Below are 17,819 nucleotides of genomic sequence, written 5' to 3'. Positions count from 1 at the left end.
TAGGGACAGCGCCTAGAAAGGATTCACGGTGTATCTGCGGTACAGAAATGCCACGGGGGGCGGGACGGCGATTAGGAAAGAAAGGGGAGAAACACCAACTTGAACCAACAAGTACCGAGCGGGGGTCCTGGGGGGCTCCTCACTCACTAGCCAACCTGCGAGTTCACCTGTGGGAACAGCAGAGGCTGCACTCATTCTGGGCAGGGGGCCAAGATTAACAGGGGGTCAGCAGCTTGAATCCCAGGAGGCAGACGGGCCGATTAGAGACAGGACGTAGTTTGGAGTCCGACAGCCCCAAATTTCAATTCTGCCTTTACTAGCTCATCTGTAAAAGGGGTTCAAGATATTTAAACGTGCAGGGCATCTGAAGACCACATTCTCCCAATAAAATCCCCCTGCATGGTCCACAGTGGACACTCAGTAAATGCCAGTCTCTCCACCCTCCTCCCTCTTTCTAGAAAGCTGCAGGGGCGTTTTCTGATGAACTGGGTAGTTTTCTAACCTGATACACACGTGTACGCATGACTGCTCCCAGAATTACATCTGCAGAGGGACAGCAGGGTACCATTCAAAGTCAAATGTGAAACTACAGATGACAGAAGCATTACAGCAAACTGAGAAAAACTTGGCCCAAAACGTCTCCTGGTCTTGTGGTTTGGGTTTAAGGACTGCATGTGTCCTCCCCCCTCCCAAATTCCTGTGTTGAGGCCCTAACGCCCAGTGGAATGTATTTGGAGGTGGGGCCTTTGGGAGGAGGAGGGGGTTGGAGGAGGTCACGATGGGATCAGTGCCCTTATAAGAAGGGACACCAGCGATCTCTCTCTCCAGGACACAGTGAGAAGGCAGCCATCTGCAAGGCAGGAAGAGAGCCCTCACCAGGCACCAGAGGGGGTGGCACCTTGATCTCAGACTTCCAGCCTCCAGAACTGTGAGAAATAAATGTTGCTCTTTAAGCTGCCCCATCTGTGATCTTCTTTTATGGCAGCCGGAGCTGACTGATACAGGGTCATTTCTACTTCACTTCAAATTGATGAACAATTCCAGAACCGACATTCAGGACGTGTTTCTTCAGGATAGAAATAGTAAACATCAATCTTCACCATCCTGTACCCCAGTGTTCACTGCAGCACTATTTACAGTAGCCATGACATGGAAGCAGCCTAAATGCCCATCAACAGAGGAATGGATAAAGAAGATGTGGTACATATAGACAATGGAATATTACTCAGCCATAAAAAAAGAATGAACTAATGTCATTTGCAGCAACATGGATGGACCTGGAGGTTGTCATACTGAGTGAAGTAAGTCAAACAGAGAAAGACAAATATCATATGATATCACTTATATGGAATCTAAAAAAGGGTACAGGGCTTTCCTGGTGGCGCAGTGGTTGAGAATCTGCCTGCCGATGCAGGGGACACGGGTTCGAGCGCTGGTCCAGGAAGATCCCACATGCCACGGAGCAACTAAGCCCGTGTGCCACAACTACTGAGCCTGCGCGTCTGGAGCCAGGCTGTGACAGTGAGACGCCCACGCACCGTGATGAAGAGTGGCCCCCGCTCGCCACAACTAGAGAAAGCCCTTGCACAGAAACGAAGACCCAACACAGCCAAAAATAAATAAATAAATAAAAATAAATTTAAAAAGGGTACAAATGAACTTATCTACAAAACAGAAATAGAGCTATGGAGGTAGAAAAGAAACTTCCGGTTACAAGGGGGTAAGCGGGGCAGGGATAAATTAGGAGATTGGGATTAACATATACACACTATTATATATAAAATAGATAACTGATAAGGACCTACTGCATAGCACAGGGAACTCTACTCAATACTCTGTAATGACCTATATGGGAAAAAGAATCTAAAGAAGAGTGGATATATGTGTACGTATAACTGAATCACTTTGCTGTACACCTGAAACTAACACAACGTTGTAAATCAACTACACTCCAATTACAAAAAAATATCGGCAGCACCCTGGCTGCCCCACCTGCACACCTGGACGGAGTCGTCCCAAGTTAACGCTGCCACCTAGTGGCCAGTGTGAGGAGTTACAAGGATTACCTGACAGGTGACCAAGGACAGCGGCCCAGTCACAGCTCATTCCATCTCCAGTTAGGTGTGTTCATCATCAGCCGCTGGGCACTCGGACTTCAAAGATGGAAGAGACGGGGCATCTCCTCCTCAAAGAACTTTACAGTGTAGCTGGGTGACTGATGCAGAAACCGTCCACGCTGACACATTATGTTACAGGTGCACATCAAGTAACACGGGCACCAAAAGGAAAGCACCACTGGGACAGCCCAAGGCTGCAGGAGAGCAGCCTGCAGAGAGAGGGCTTTGGTTTTGAAGGGTGAATAGGAGTTCACCGGGCAAAGGTGAGCTCATGGGAAGGGGGAAGGGGGAACAGGAAAGACTGCCTTTAAAAAAATGAAATCAAATTTTTGCCTCTAGGTGCCACACATCTGGATGCATGGTCTGAAAAGTCAAATCCTTCTACACGGTTGTCCACACCCCTACTGCCTACACACACACGCCCCAGACCATGTTCACGCTTGCTTTCTCAGTCCTTTGCTGCCTCCTTCTAAACAGCACACTCCTGGTGCTGTCTTGATTTCTTTCCATTTAAATATTAGTTGTCGACATCCTGCTGTGGAAGACGAGGGCTCAGCTCATCCACCATACAGCCCAGTACAGATGCGTCCCCTGCTTTGGTTAATCATCACCCCGTGTCTACATTAGGATGGCTAACTCCATCTTTCCCGCAGCCGAGTATGGGTCTCTCTCCCGTGAGTGAATAATAGCCACCTTTAAAACTCTGCTCTTCTACTGACCCGTAATTAATGGATCACCAGGTTCTGACAGAGGCCTCCTCTCCAGCTGCAAGCACGTCAGGCCATCTCTCCGCTGCCTTCATTTCCAGGTGACGTCTGCCCTGAAGGATGAAATTCACGGTCCATGAGCTTTCAACGCTGTTGCTGAAATGTCTGACTCCCGATCCTCCATGTGGAAATGGCTTTTCCCTTTTTGAAATCTAAGGATCGCATTTTTATTTTTAGTTCCGAAGTTCTGGGCTCTCACGAGCCCTGTCCTTGCTGTGGACACTTGCCCACATTTGATACTGGAAGCTCAGGGGCCTTTTTCCAATTGGGAATCTCGTGTCCTTCTGATGGGTGGTGTTGTCTTGAATGATGTCTTTGATGATTTCTTCTGCTCTCCCTGGAAATTCCGTCATTCAGGTGTCAAACCCTCTCCCAACTCCCGGATTACCTTACGTCTCAGTTCTCCCGTCCATCTCTGGTCCTCTTCAGCAAGGCTGCGCTCATAGCTTAGCTGCCATTATTACTTGTCATGAGTCCCTTCAACCCTCACTTCACAAATGCTTTATCCTCTCTTATCACACTGAGGAGATGGGGTACATACACATATATATATTTTTTAAACATTTTATTTATTTATTTATTTTGGCTATGCCAGGTCTTCGTTGTGGCATGTGGGATCTCGAGTTGCGGCATGTGGGCTCTTAGTTGTGGCATGCAGACTTCTTACTTGTGGCATGCATGTGGGATCTAGTTCCCTGACCAGGGATTGAACCTGGGCCCCCTGCATTGGGAACGTAGAGTCCTACCCACTGGACCACCAGAGAAGTCCCTGGGGTATATATATATATTTTTGTTGTTGTTGTTGTTTTGTTTTTTTTTTGTTTGTTTGTCTGTTTTTGTGGTATGCGGGCCTCTCACTGTTATGGCCTCGGCCATGGCTCACGGGCCCAGCCACTCCGCGGCATGTGGGATCCTCCTGGACCGGGGCACGAACCCATGTCCCCTGCATTGGCAGGCGGACTCTCAACCACTGTGCCACCAGGGAAGCCCCCTGGGGTATATATTTTTGAAGTCCCCTTCCTTTCTCTAAATTTCTCAGTTTCTACCCATCATCTTTATTTCTGCTTGTTTGGTGTCTGCCTTTCATGTTGGCAGTTTTCCCTTAATGCTGGTGATTCTCAGCTGTCTGTTCCTATTTTCGATTTGAAGCGTTTGCATGCAGAATGGAAACTCTGGATGTGGTAGGTTGCTCTTGCCAGTGGGAGGACGCCCCCCGGGGGCTTTCATGGGGGGGAATGAAGCACAGGATACTTGGGGGAGGGGTTCTACTCACAGAGGTGACAGCAGGTGCAAAGGCCCTGGGGCAAGCGTGTGTCTGGCGTGCTTGAGGAACAGCAGGGGCCAGGGTGTCTAGGGCAAAGGGAGTGAGTTGGAAGCTGTGAGGTCAGCGAGGTCCCCATGAGCCTGGTCATACGGGCCTAGTAGATTCAACCAACACACCCGTTTCCAGCCTTACCTGCAATCCCCAACACAGAGGAGCCTTGCTTCCAACACCCAGAGTCTCTGGGGTCCTGACCTGAGGTCGGGCCGGCTCCTCGCTCTGTGCACTGATGGCAGGCGGGGCGGTTTCCCTAATGCTCTTTGCCTCTATTTTCTGGTGCTGTGGACCGGTGACCGTCTCGCCTTCATTTTTACATAATAGGGTCAGGTGCCCACATGCTTCCTGAACTTCACACGTTACCTGGGGACTGGGCGTGCTTTTCTCAGCTCGTGGACAGCAGCACCTGCCAGCTGACCTCCCTGGGCCCCGGCCCAGCCCTGCCCGCGTGCCCGGGGATGGGAGGGTGGGTGGGGGGCGTCTCAAGGCTGGCCGCACAGTGCTCTGTTTAGGGGGACAGACTGCGTAACTTTAAACTCGTGAAACCTGGGTTTCCCACCTCAGCTGCGGTGCAGGGGTTCCGGGGAAGAGCTCTGATGGCTCACCCCCTGCCCCTGACCAGGCGCCTACCCAGGGCCCCCCGGGGCCCTCATGATTCTGACCTCGAGACACATCCGTCACAGTCTTGTTCTCCACCTTGCCACCCCTCCCCTGATGTTGCACAATCAATCAACCAACCAATTAATTAGGAAAATCTCCCTGTCCTGACCCCTGGCTGGTTCAGTTCATGGGGCACCCCTCACTCATGTCATTCAAAGGGTAAAAATCAGCCCTGCTTTTCATATGGGACCATGGCGGGCTGTCGGATGGGATGGGTTGATTCCCATTTTAGAGTTTTCTTCTGTGGGTGCTGCACGTCTTGCTCAGAGTAAAGCCCAAAGTCCTTCCGAGTCACGGGGGCCTCTCTGGCCTCCACTTGCCCGCTCCCCCACTGGCTGGCCTCCTGGCTGCTCCTCAAACAGGCCAGGCATGCTCTGACCCCAGGGCCTTTGCACATGCCGGTTCCCGTCCCCCAGATACCAGCATGGCCCACGCCCTCCCTCGTTCCTGGCGTCTGCTCAAACATCAGAGGTCGTGCAAGGCTCCCATCATGATACAGCCTGGTAGAGAGACACCCCTGTGTCTCTACCCGCTCACTCTGCTTCTCTTCAAGTAAGTTAGCAGCCCTGACGCGTTCCCTGTATATCTGTTTAATTGTTCCCCATAAGTCTGACTAATGCGCACTCCGTGAGAGCAGGGGCGTCGCCGTTCATTGATGAATTTCCCAGCACCTAGAAGGGAGCGTGGCTCTAACCAGGAACTCTGTGTGTACTGGCTGGAATAATGAACTTGAAACCCGATCCTTCTTCATCATAGATCAGCACAGTAGATCAGCCAAAACACGGGTTTCCCAGGTTCCCATGCCCGAATCTGAAACACGACTTCCTCTTCCCCGTTTCTATGGGAACACAGGGTCTGAATCCCAAATAAGAAGAACTTTTTAAGGAAGCTACTTAAAAATGAATGGCTTCCCCGACTGCATGCCCTAAGCAGGGATCACGGGCAGGAGGGCTTAGAGGGACCGGCCAGGCCACAAAGGGGAAGAGGCGGGGGGGGGGGGGGGGGGGGAGGGAGGGCGGGCAGTAAGGAGCGGTAGGGACTGCAGCAGGCCGGCAAGTGGCGACCTTCCCAAAGGGGCAGTGCTCCCCAAACCTGGCCAAATGCCAACACACACAAAGGCTGCCTGCGCGTGCCCACGCTTCCTAATTATTCGAGGGGAGCTGGAAATCGGAATGTTTATACTAAATCTCTGCATATTTAAATGTTGGCAAAGAATTTCGTTTTAAAAAACTCTGGGCAGGCCACAAAGTCTCTGGGTTGAGATCCACCATCTGGATGGCAGGTGGCAAACTGCAGACTGCGGCTCATTCCACCAACAAATGTGGGAGAGCGGGGTGCCCCGGCCCGTGGCATGTGGTCTGCCCCGTGGAAGGTCAGCAGATCCCAAGACATGAGGCAGGTACCAGCGGTGCCCTGCTCCCGCCCCACCGAGCTGCTTCTAAACACACCAGAGAAACACACGCAAAGAAGCAAAAAGAATCTGGCTGGACAGAAAAAAATAGTTTTTCACTGTCACTCATGGAAAGGGCTCAGCTGAAACCTGATATTTCCTAACCCATCCTGTGAGGGTTTAAATGCTGCTTCTCACAGAGCACACGTGAAGGGGGCTTGAAAGTGGAGAGGCCACGTGAGGACACAGAGAGAAGGCGGCCATCTGCAAGCCAGGAGGAGAGCCCTCGCCAGGAACCAGAGGGCTGGTACCTTGATCTTGGCCTCCCCGGCCTCTAGGACCGTGAGCAATAAATGCCTGTCTGAGCCACCCCGCCTGTGGGACGCGTCACAGAGGCCAGTGTGGGACTTGACACACCACGGGCAATGCAGGTGTCACCTTCGGGTGGCTGTACGGCCCAGCTCCCACACCGTGGCTTCCCTAGTAGCTTTCATTGGTGGCAAAGAGCAGAGATGCACCCAACCTGGTGACAATTTTCACAGAGGGCAGAAGGGAAACCAAGGAGTGAGCCTGGTGCAGGGCCAGGCAGGAGGGCGCCCGGGGACTTGAGCAGTGGGAACTTGTGAGCTCGCAACTTGACAACCACCAGTGGGCTCTTGTGTCAGTGTCCTGGGGCCACTGGAACAAATGACTACAAACAACCGGCTTCAGGCAGCAGAACCTTATCCAGTTCTGGAGGCCACAGTCCAAAATCAGCATCACTGGGCCAAAACCAGGTGCGGGAAGGGCCGAGCTCCCTCCAGAGGCTCCAGGGGAGGGTCTCTCCTGCCTCTCCCAGCTTCTGGGGGCTGCGGTGCTCCTTGGCTTGTGGCCGTGTCCCTCCAGCCTCTGCCTCCGTCTTCACGTGGCCTCCTCTGTGCATATCCCGTTAGAAGGACCCTTGTGATGACACCGAGTCCTCCCGCATAATCCAGGGTAACCCCCCATCTCAAGATGCTTAACCCCTTCTGTGAAGTCCTTGCCGTACAAGGTCACATTTGCAGGTTCCGGGGATTAGGACCTAAATCTTCTGAGGCCGTTATTCAGCCCAGAACACTGCCCTTCCACGTGGGGGCCCCTGTAGCCCTCACCCCGTGCCTGCCGCAGGGGTCGCCTCCTTCCCGAACACGCCACGCTCTTCCCTGACCCCTGGCCTTTGCTCATGCCCCGTCCCCCTGGAATGCTGTGCCCCCGCCTCCGCTCCACAGATGTGTCACCGCCTCACACCTGTGTCCTCGGGCCCCTCACTCAGCCCTGCTTTCTCTTCTGGTCACCTGCCATGACGTGCCCGTGAGGCTCTGGTCCCCCCTCACCACAGTCCCCGCTCCTCCCCCGGCTGGTCCACCCACCCAGACACAGAACATCCACGTGGCCCAGGCGTGAGGCCAGGTGCACGGGTCCAGGTGAGCTGAAGGTCAAGCTGGGATCTGTCTTTGGGCCCATCGTGGGTGGCGTGCAGGGGTCACGTGGGTGCTGGTCTCCCTGAGCAGGGGGGGAAGGAGGCCCTGTGACCACCTCAGAGGACGAGGGGAGGAGCCGTGGTGTGCCTGGCAGGGATGGAGTTACAGGCATGGTCACGGCCTCTGAACCCGGAGCTTGACGCGCTCCTCCAGAGGGCCTGAGTGTGTGCACGCGTACATGTCCGCGTGTGTGCACGCACACACGCGTGTGTGCATATGTGTTGGTGTGTGTGCACGTGTCTGTGTCTGTGCGTGCACGTGTCTGTGTCTGTGTGTGTGCATGTCCATGTGTCTGTGTGTGCGCGTGTGTGTAAGTGTGTGTCTGTGTCTGTGTGTGCATGTGCGTGTCTGTGTGTGTGCATATGTGTTGGTGTGTGCACGTGTATGTGTCTGTGCGTGCACGTGTCTGTGTGTGCATGTCCATGTGTCTGTGTGTGCGCGTGTATGTTTGTGTCTATGTGTCTGTGTGTGCACGTGCGTGTCTGTGTGTGTGCATATGTGTTGGTGTGTGTGCACCTGTATGTGTCTGTGTGTGCACATGTGTGTATCTGTGTGTCCATGTGTCTGTGTGTGCGCGTGTGCGTATCTGTATGTGTGTGTCTATGTGTCTGTGTGTGCACGTGCGTGTCTGTGTGTGTGCATATGTGTTGGTGTATATGCATGTGTCTGTGCGTGCACGTGTCTGTGTTTATGTGTGTGCATGTCCATGTGTCTGTGTGTGTGCGTGTGTGTCCATGTGTCTGTGTGTGCACATGTGTGTATCTGTGTGTGTGTGTCCATGTGTGTGTGCGTGTGTGTATCTGTGTGTGTCCATGTGTCTGTGTGCGCGTGTGTGTATCTGTGTGTCCATGTGTCTGTATGCACGCGTGTGTGTATCTGTGTGTCCATGTGTCTGTGTGTGCGCGTGTGTGTATCTGTGTCCATGTGTCTGTGTGTGTGCGCGTGTGTCTGTGCCTTTAATGCAGTCTTGTGTTAACTCTGCAATTTCGCGATGTCACCTCACGCCATTTGTGGCGCAGAAGGCAGCACAGCAGGAGAGGCCTGGGACCCTGCCCACGACATGCAACGGGGAAGCATAAGGTCACAGGAGAGAACGACAGCGCCTTGACCTTGCTCTACAATCTGTGTGGATTTCGACAAAACGCTGCTGAAGTCTTACTGTTGAGTGACTAACGAAGAAAGAAGTTCAGAAGGACAAGTGGAGGACGCAGGGCCTCGAAATGCCTGCTGAGCGGATTCCATCGATTTCCCAGGAAAAGTACAACATCCGGAACACGAACAGCCCCCAGGGTGTCAGGCTGCCTTTGTCTCTGGGCCGCCTTCCAACCCAGCAGCAGCAGCTGGGAGCACACGGAGAAGGACGGGGAGACTTGGTCACTCGCAAGGCACCACTGCATTGCACGGCGTCAGGTGTGACCTGAGAGAACCTCCATCCCTCCCCAGCTGTGCCCTGGATGAGCAAGCGCCATCAGAGCTCCGGGAGATGCTCATAGACCTGAAGGACAAGAGCCGGGATCTGACACTCCAGGAGAGACCCAAGGTCATTCCTGAGAGTGGAGTGGCCCCCAGTGAACATGCGACGGCTCGGCCAGTTCCTGGGCGTCAGTCACAGAGGGAGGGGCTCCAGGAAATGGATTTATGGGCGGCTGCCAACGCCCGGCTCGGCCCCATGATTTACTGCCTAAGACCCGAGGAATTTAAAACCCCTCCTTCCTGGCTCTGGCCTCTCTCCTCCTCTTACATCCAGAGTGACGGTGGAGGAAGGACTCAGGGCCCCGGGCTGTGGGCGACCCTCACCGTACCCTTCGAGCTGCAGACCCCGGCGTCCACCCACCTCTCCATCCAGTGGGGACGATGGGAACCAGCATCAGGAATGACGCGTGTTAAAGACTGAGTGCCCGGCGGGGCATAGAGCCCCTGTTCCCTGGGCGGCAGCCAGCGTACCCGGGCACGATGTTCACCAAAAAGACCCCACGGCCAGGACTTCTCTGTCCCCCGGCATCTTGTCCTCACATGCCCCTCCCTGTATGACAATTGGACGTTAGAGCTTCCAGAATGTCTCTCATTGCCTTTCCCTGTCTTCCTCATCCTGTCCTCCCTCTCTGCTTCTGGACATCTGATGAGCAGCTGCGGAGGACACAACAGTGACACGTGTTGGGGCAGAGCTGCTTCCCCAAACACACAGGGGCTGGAATCCTTACCTCCAAAACCTCGAAGGCCCATTGGAATGGAGCTGCTGGGGGCAAGAAGGGTTCAAATCAATCCTCCCGGGTATCAGCCAGAGCTCTCCAGGGAGACGGACCCATCGGATGTGTACACACACACACACGCACTCACACACGCATGCACGCACAGATTTATTTTAAGGAATTGGCCCATGTGATAGTGGGGCAGGCCGGTGGCGGGAACCCTAGGCGGGGTCTCCGTGTTACAGTGTGGAGGCAGAATTCCTTCTTCTCAGGAACCCCAGTTTTTGCTCCCAAGGACTCCGACTGATGGGATGAGGCCCCACCACGTCCTGGAAGGCTCATCTCCTTTACTGAGTCAACTGCAGATGTGAACCACACCTACACGGCACCTTCACGCACCGGTGCCTAACCCAGCGCACATCACAGCCCACCTGCAGACGGCCGTTCCTCTGTCCCCCACCCCAGCTGTACTCCCCCTTCACTTAGACCTTCCACCTCCGCAGAATTCCTTCCTTCCCATTTCTCTTCATCTTCAGAACCAGGACAGGTTTGCTCCCTTGGACTGAGCGATCCAAAAAGCAAGGAATCCCTGATGCTGTGCGCTCCATCTCAGGATGCAAGATGAATCACAGGCCAGAAGGATGTGCCTGCCTCACCCCAGACCACAGAGCCCTGGACCCGTGGTCAGAAGGCCTGGGGCTCACAGACTCGGCCACTAACTGATTCAGGACTCCGAGGCTTAACGTCTCTAATTCCACGTGTCCTATACATTGGGCAAAAAAATGCCTACCGTGTTGGGCTGTTGAACATTAAACGAGAACACACAAAAGAGCATCTGTGAGCTTTAAGATTCTGTGCAACTGGGGACTTCCCAGGTGGGCCAGTGGCTAAGACTCCACGATCCCAATGCAGGAGGCCTGGGTTCGATCCCTGGTCAGGGAACTAGATCTCACACGTGTGCCGCAACTAAAAGATCCCACATGCCGCAACTAAAAGATCCCACGTGTCGCAACTAAGACCCAGTGCAGCCAAATAAACAAACAAATATTTTCTAGAAAAACATTCTGTGCAACTGGGAATTCATCATCATCACTATGATCATCAATGCCCTAACCACCATCAACACCACCAACATCGTCATCAATGTTATGGACCGAATTGTCTCCCCCAGAATTCATATGCTGAAGCTCTAAGCCCCGTTGTGATGATATTTGTAGATAGGGCCTTTAGAAACGTAATTAAGTTCAAATGAAGTCATAAGGGTGGGGCCCTAATCAGATGAGATTCTTGTTCCTACAAGAAGAGGAAGAAACACCAGAAAGCTCTCGCTCTTTCTCTCTCTCTCTCTCTTTCTACATGTTGCACAGAAGAAATACCAATGAGTAGGTGCAGGACGAGAGCCCTCACCAGAAACCAGATCTGCCAGCACGTTGACCTTGGACTTGCAGCCTCCAGACTGTGAGGAATAAATGTCTGTTGTTTAAGCCCCTGAGCCTGTGGTACTCTGTGATGGTGGCCCGGGCTGATTCAGTCACCATCATCACCACCGTCACCACCGTCACAATCATCACCACCATCACCATCGTCACCACCGTCACCACCGTCACCACCGTCACCACCATCACCGCCGTCACCGCCGTCACCACCGTCACCGCCGTCACCGCCGTCACCGCCATCACCACCATCACAATCATCACCACCATCACCACCGTCACCGCCGTCACCGTCACCACCGTCACATCACAATCATCACCGCCGTCACCGCCGTCACCGCCGTCACCACTTCCTTCAGAAATTCACCTGTCTCTCTTGATTCTCAAACCTGAGTGGATGTCAGCGTCTCTAGGGGGCTTGTGAGAACACAGGACCTGAAGCCCTGCGCCCAAGCTTCAGATTCTGGGTGCCTGCAGGTCTGCATTTCTCTCAAGTCCCTCAGTCCTGCTGCTGCTGCTCCAGCCTTTGTATTAAACCATTAAGCAAAGCTTGGCCACATGAAGTCTGTCAAATATTCCAAGGTTTCTTAGAAAAGCCCACGCCCACAACAGCAGCTGAATATCATCAAAGCTTCCCAGGTGGACACACTGGATCCCTGTTAAATGGTGGGGCAGGCCATCATTCCCCCCGAAATCAACGGTGTTGATTCCTCACCGGGAGGGAAGGACCGTGAATGCTGGGGACATTTTACAGGCAAGGCTCCGAAGACTGAATTAAGTCTCTTTGTGCCATGAAAACACGAGAAGGTGGGGAGACATGAGGGGGAGACCAGCTCCCGGCACACGCAGCCGGAGCCCGTGCTGGGCGTGCAGAGCAAGCAACCCAGGCTTTGGTTCCGCCCGTTACATGAACAGTGTCTGCAGGGCACAAAGTCCTATTATTCAAGCGTGTTTGCATAATGGTCTTCCTGAATCATTTGGGGCACTTGATTATCGTTAGCAAAATAGAGACAGATGGCCTTGGGTCTGAGCTGGCGCGAATCTGCTGCCAGGAGGGTGCACGACGCTTCCTGCCAGGCCTCCTGGAAGAAGGAGTGTCCCTGCACTAGGTGGCTGCTGCCTGTGGTGACGGGACAGGAGTGGGGACTCACAGGGAGGTCACGGACAGTGATATTCTGTCCTGGACGCCGTGCCCAACTCACTCCCCCGGAGCGCCAGGTGGCGGTTACAAACCTTTGCCCAGACGGGGAGAAATGGCTCTCTTCTATCACCCACGCCTTTACCATGAATCAAAGGGCATTAGCTGCTCTTTTCTAAGCAATTTAAGCACCGTTCTGACTTCAAAAAAAAAAAAAAAAGGACCAAAGAAAGATATTATTTAATGGCAACAAAATATTTAAACCAAGGCCACCAACCCACTGCTGAGCCCCAAAGGGCAGATGTGTCCCAGCACGAAGTGGGAAGAGCCCACGGCTCCCTCATCATCACCATCGGAAAGAGAACAGGCTTTGGGGGCGAAACCGCAGTCTTTATAGACCCATTAGCACAGCAGGAACTCACTTCCATGACCCATTTCCCATTACGTATCTTCAAGCCACGGATTCAGGGTAAAGTCCGGGCCCGTCAGTTCTCATGAACTGAGCAAAGTGGTTAATGACGACTGTTAGACATCCAGCCCAGTCTGGGGATGGAACTGGTTCATTTTCAAGGCATCAAGCTCGTCTGTATTAGTGATACCTAAGGAGAGGATTGGTCAAGTCTCCCGTGGAAGCCAGGTCTAAATGAAAGACCTCTCTCAGCTCAATAAGATGCAAAACTTATTTCCAAATAAAAAGAATTGCAGTCACCTCAACGTTCAGTTCGAGCGGAGAGGGCTGTGTTTAGGACGAGAAAGCATTTCGATAACTTTGAAAGAGTTATAGCCAAAAAAACAAGCTTTTCCACCCTAAACCATCTGGCCAGCTGCCTCAAAGTTCCATGAGCCCCATGTTTATAAAATGGGATATTAGCCGTAAAAAAGGATGAAGCGGCGATACCCACTACAACACAGATGGACCTTGAAAACGTAATGCTGAGTGAACGAAGCCAGACACAGAAGACCACCTATTGTACGATTCCATCCCCAGGAGATGTCCAGAAGAGGCCTGTCCACAGGGAAGAGAGCGGATGAGTGGTTGCCTAGGGGCCGCGGGAGGGAGGAACAGGGAGGAACTGTCGGTGGGTACAGTTTTCCTTGGGGTGATGAGAAAGTTCTTAACTACACAGAAGTGATGCTACCACATCGTGCATGTGCTGAAGGTCACTGAATTGTACACATTGATATGGCTACGACGGTACATTTTGTGTAATATGTATTTTACCACAATTAAAACAATCAGGACCCTGGCTTCTCACTCCACCATGTAACCCCACGGCCACTCTGGACCGGGTCGTTCACCCTTCACCGAGGACAGCGGGCCGGGTGAGGGCACCGGATGATGGCAAGCCAGCTCCCTCCCGGTCGATTCTTACCAAGATCTCCCCATTCCCAGGATCAGCACGAAGCCAGGACTGCCCCACAGCTGCTGCAGTGAACGACATTCACGTCTCTGCTGCCTTTCCCAAGCTGCCTGCGTGAATCGCCCCCCTGGAGGCATCGCTGCATTAGCGATGCTGTTCGGTCTAACTGGAAGGAAGCCAGTGTGGACCGGCAAACTGAAATAGGGCCGCAGCTCCACACACAGACCCCGTCCCCGACGGAAGGGCTGAGCTCGTGTCAGCACACACAGAGGATGTGTGGGAACGCGACGACACGGCGTCTCGGGGGATTGATGAGTCCGCTTACCTGGAACGGGGTCTGGCTGTTGTAGTTCTTCAAGTCCTTATTTCCACCCCGAAACAGCAGCACGCGGGCACAGCTGTCCTGCAGAGAAGGAAGAAGAAATCCGTGTGTAAAGCGGTGGCACAGGCATCCTCTAGAGAAGCCTGTTCACAGGGCGATCTCACAAGAATTCAGAGAAACAAAAACGCAAAGTCAACAGGAGGGCATCTTTGTTCGTCGGAGGGGCCAGGAGGAGGGTGGACAGGCCCTGGATGCTGTCAGCTGAAGCTTCACTGCTGCAAAGACTTTGGAGAGCAGCTCAGCAGAATCTACAAAAATTTCAAATCCATCCATCCCACGGGCGGTGATTCCACTTTTTTAAGACCATCTACAGAGAGCTTTGCACGTGCGTATAAAATACATAATAATAGAAAGGCTGCAAGTAAAATACAAAAGGAAAAAAAGGAAGAGAAAACCTGGAGATGGCAAAAATGTTCTAAAATAAAGGAAAGTGGGAATCATTCTAGAACATTCTTTTCTTTTTTTTCCAAAACAAACAATTTTTATTGAAGTATAGTTGATTTACAATGTTTCAGAGAAGTACAGCAAAGTGATTCAGTTATACATATATATGTATATCCTTTTTCAGATGCTTTTCCATTATAAGTTATTACGACATATTGAATATAGTTCCCTGTGCTCTACAGTAAGTCCTTGCTATCTATATTTTATATATAGTAGTCTATATATGTTAATCCCAAACTCCTAACTTGTCCTTCTTCCCCTCCTCTTCTTTCCACTTGGGTAACCATAAGTTTGTTCTCTATGTCTGTGAGTCTCTCCCTGTTTTGTAAATAAGTTCATTTGTGTCATATTTTAGATTCCACATATAAGCGATATGATACGTCTTTCTCTGTCTGACTTACTTCACTTAGTATAATCATCTCTAGGTCCATCCGTGTTGCTGCAAATGGCATTATTTCATTCTTTTATGTCTGAGTAAGAGTCCATTGTATATATGTACCACATCTTCTTTAGCCATTCCTCTGTCAGTGGACACTTGGGTTGCTTCCATGTCTTGACTATGGTCAATAGTGCTGCTATGAACATTGGGGTGCATGTATCTTTCTGAATAAAATGCAGTTTTGTCTGGATATATGCCCAGGAGTGGGATTGCTGGATCATATGGTAGCTCTATTTTTAGATTTTTAAGGAACCTCCATACTGTTCTCCATAGAACATTCTTTGCCGAGGCAGTGGTAGCAAAAACAAGAAGGCAGACCGATATAAACTGACAAGAAAAATACCCAAGAACGTCTAAGTAGAAAACGTGAGTCTTAGAACAATGATATAGCTGAATTTCACTTCCATTTTAAAGCCAGTATTATAGAAAGCAAAGAATATGTCTGGAAAGATGTCACCCGTTAAGGGGTTTTACTTTCTCAGGAAGGAGAAGGGATGACGGAGTAAATCTTTTGTTATTATTATTTTCTGTACTTACATTTTCTAACGTTTTTAAAAGGCAGCCAATAGTCATTTCTTGTGGATTTGTACAATGAAAATCAATCTATTCCTATCCACTTATTGAGCATCTACTATTCACCCGGAGAGGCCAACCCTTTTGAAACTCCTGATGGGGAGGGTGGGGACAAATACCCACAGATAAAAAGATACACGCGGAAGGGAGTTCCCTGGTGGCCTAGTGGTTAGGATTCCGGGCTTTCACTGCCGTGGCCTGGGTTCAATTCCTGGTCGGGGAACTGAGATCCCGGAAGCTTCATGGTGCGGCCAAAAACAAAGACAAGTGGAAGCACATGGCTATAGAAGCAGTGGCGACATGAACACCTTGCCTAATAGATGCAGCTGGGCTGTTACGACGGGCAAATTACACTTTGGGAAGAGCGTCTGGATGATCAAGTGCCCGCAGGTGCCGGCGCCTCACGCAGCTGGGCCGCTCCGACTTCTACAGGTCTCTGCACAGGGGCTCCAGTGCAGCCCTGGGCCCATCTCCCTGGTCCACCTCCAGCTATAGAGTCCAGAGCAGAGGCAATGGGCGTGGTCACCCAGGGCGGACACGCGGCAACTGCACAGTGATGAGTAAATGAAGCCACTGACCAGGGTCCCCCCAGAGGCCTGCTTACGGGGCCAGGCCAACAGCCCCACCCCAGCCCAAGGGGACCTGCTGTCCTGGGAAGAGTAGGGCCGAGGCCAGGGCACACGGCACGCGCCGGAGGACCTGGAGAAAGAGGAGGCCTGAGACGAAAGCTGAAAATCCAGAGACAAGGCGGGTGGGCGGTGCCCAGGGAGGGTGGGAGCTGGGGAGTGGTCTGCGGTGATGAAAACGTTCTATTACTGCCCGTGGGGAATGGTTACCCAACCGTGTACAAAGACTGAAAAACACTGAACGGTATATTTTAGATGGGCAAACTGTATGGTGTGTGAGTTATATCTCAATAAACGTGTCATGTATTAGAAAAGTAAGAGAGATAGAGACAGAGTCAGAGACCAAGAGACCACAGAGACTGAGGGAGACACAGAGATAGACAGAGACAGAGAGACCAAGAGAGACACAGAGAGACAGAGATAGAGAGAACAAGAGAGACACAGAGACCAAGGGAGACGCAGAGATAGACAGAGACAGAGAGACCAAGAGAGACACAGAGACAGACACCAAGGGAGACACAGAGGTAGGCAGAGACAGGGGAGCACGCCTGCTGAGAACGCCGGCAGGAAGATCACTCTCTGACCGCGAGGTCCAGCCAAGAGCACATCTGGGTCAAGCAAAGCACAGCCGGGGCGACCCTGGTCCCTGTGACCTGGGTGAGGGCCCCCCTGGGGCCTCCACTGCACGATGATGACTTTAATGAGGAAACCACTTGTGCACGCAGCACACAGGAGCCGAGGCGGGGGGACTCTTGTTCTCTGAGCCGCAGTCAGGGAGGCCTCGGACAGGGCGGGAGCTGCTCGCACACCCGCGGCCGGGGGTGGAGCAGATCTGAGCTCTGCAGGGAGACTGTTGTCGGGCTGCGGGGGTCCCGGGACCTCAGCTGTACCCCTGGGTGGCTCTGAGGGTCACTGCAGACTTAGGGGTGCTTGCTGCACGGGCCTGGAGGAGGCTGCCTTCGTGGACCGCTGTGGGCAAAGAGGGGGCCCGGGGTCCACGTCGGGGTGGGTCCCCAAGAAGGGGCAGAGGGACATGGGGCTGTCAGGAGTGGGGACAGCCCCCGTGGGGTGGCGTGAAGAACACCTGAAGATAGAGGTTAGGAGAGAAAAAGGCAGTGGAAGGACACACTCGCCAGGAGCCCCACTGTGTCCTGAAACAGCCGTGAGTGTGTGAGCTCGTGCCCAGGTTCAGATGGTGGGCAGGACCCGCGCCACAATATAGGGGTGGGAACTGCAGGGAAACCTGAGGCTCTGTCTGCACTGTTTGCACCTTTTCCACGAGCGTGCGTCCGCAGTGCTTTGAGTAACTAAAAGCATTTGAGAAAATTTAAAAAGATGTACTACGCGTGGCAAACACACCTTTCATATCTGGGGTGCGGCGGAACCCAGGGTTTAAAAGAAGAGTCCCGGGCGTTACTTCAAGTGGACTGAAGGCCGGTGAAGACCGCGCCCGGGTCTTGTTATTGTATTCCAGTCTCAACTC

At 52.6% G+C, this 17,819-nt stretch overlaps 1 protein-coding gene across 1 annotated transcript in view; it reads right to left on the bottom strand.

The window, feature by feature from the left end:
- The window catches only part of SHANK2 (SH3 and multiple ankyrin repeat domains 2), a 453,317-nt gene that overhangs the window by 364,235 nt on the left and 71,263 nt on the right, over window positions 1–17,819 (bottom strand). Inside the window, exon 8 of the mRNA XM_060160929.1 lies at window positions 14,198–14,275. Coding sequence (XP_060016912.1) covers window positions 14,198–14,275 — 78 coding nt within the window. The remainder of the gene's footprint in view (window positions 1–14,197; window positions 14,276–17,819) is intronic.

This window comes from Lagenorhynchus albirostris, chromosome 9 (genome assembly GCF_949774975.1).
Source record: "Lagenorhynchus albirostris chromosome 9, mLagAlb1.1, whole genome shotgun sequence".
NCBI classification, from domain to species: domain Eukaryota; kingdom Metazoa; phylum Chordata; class Mammalia; order Artiodactyla; family Delphinidae; genus Lagenorhynchus; species Lagenorhynchus albirostris.
The sequence above is the reverse complement of the archived record's forward strand: the minus strand, read 5'-3'. Positions and strand labels throughout refer to the sequence as shown.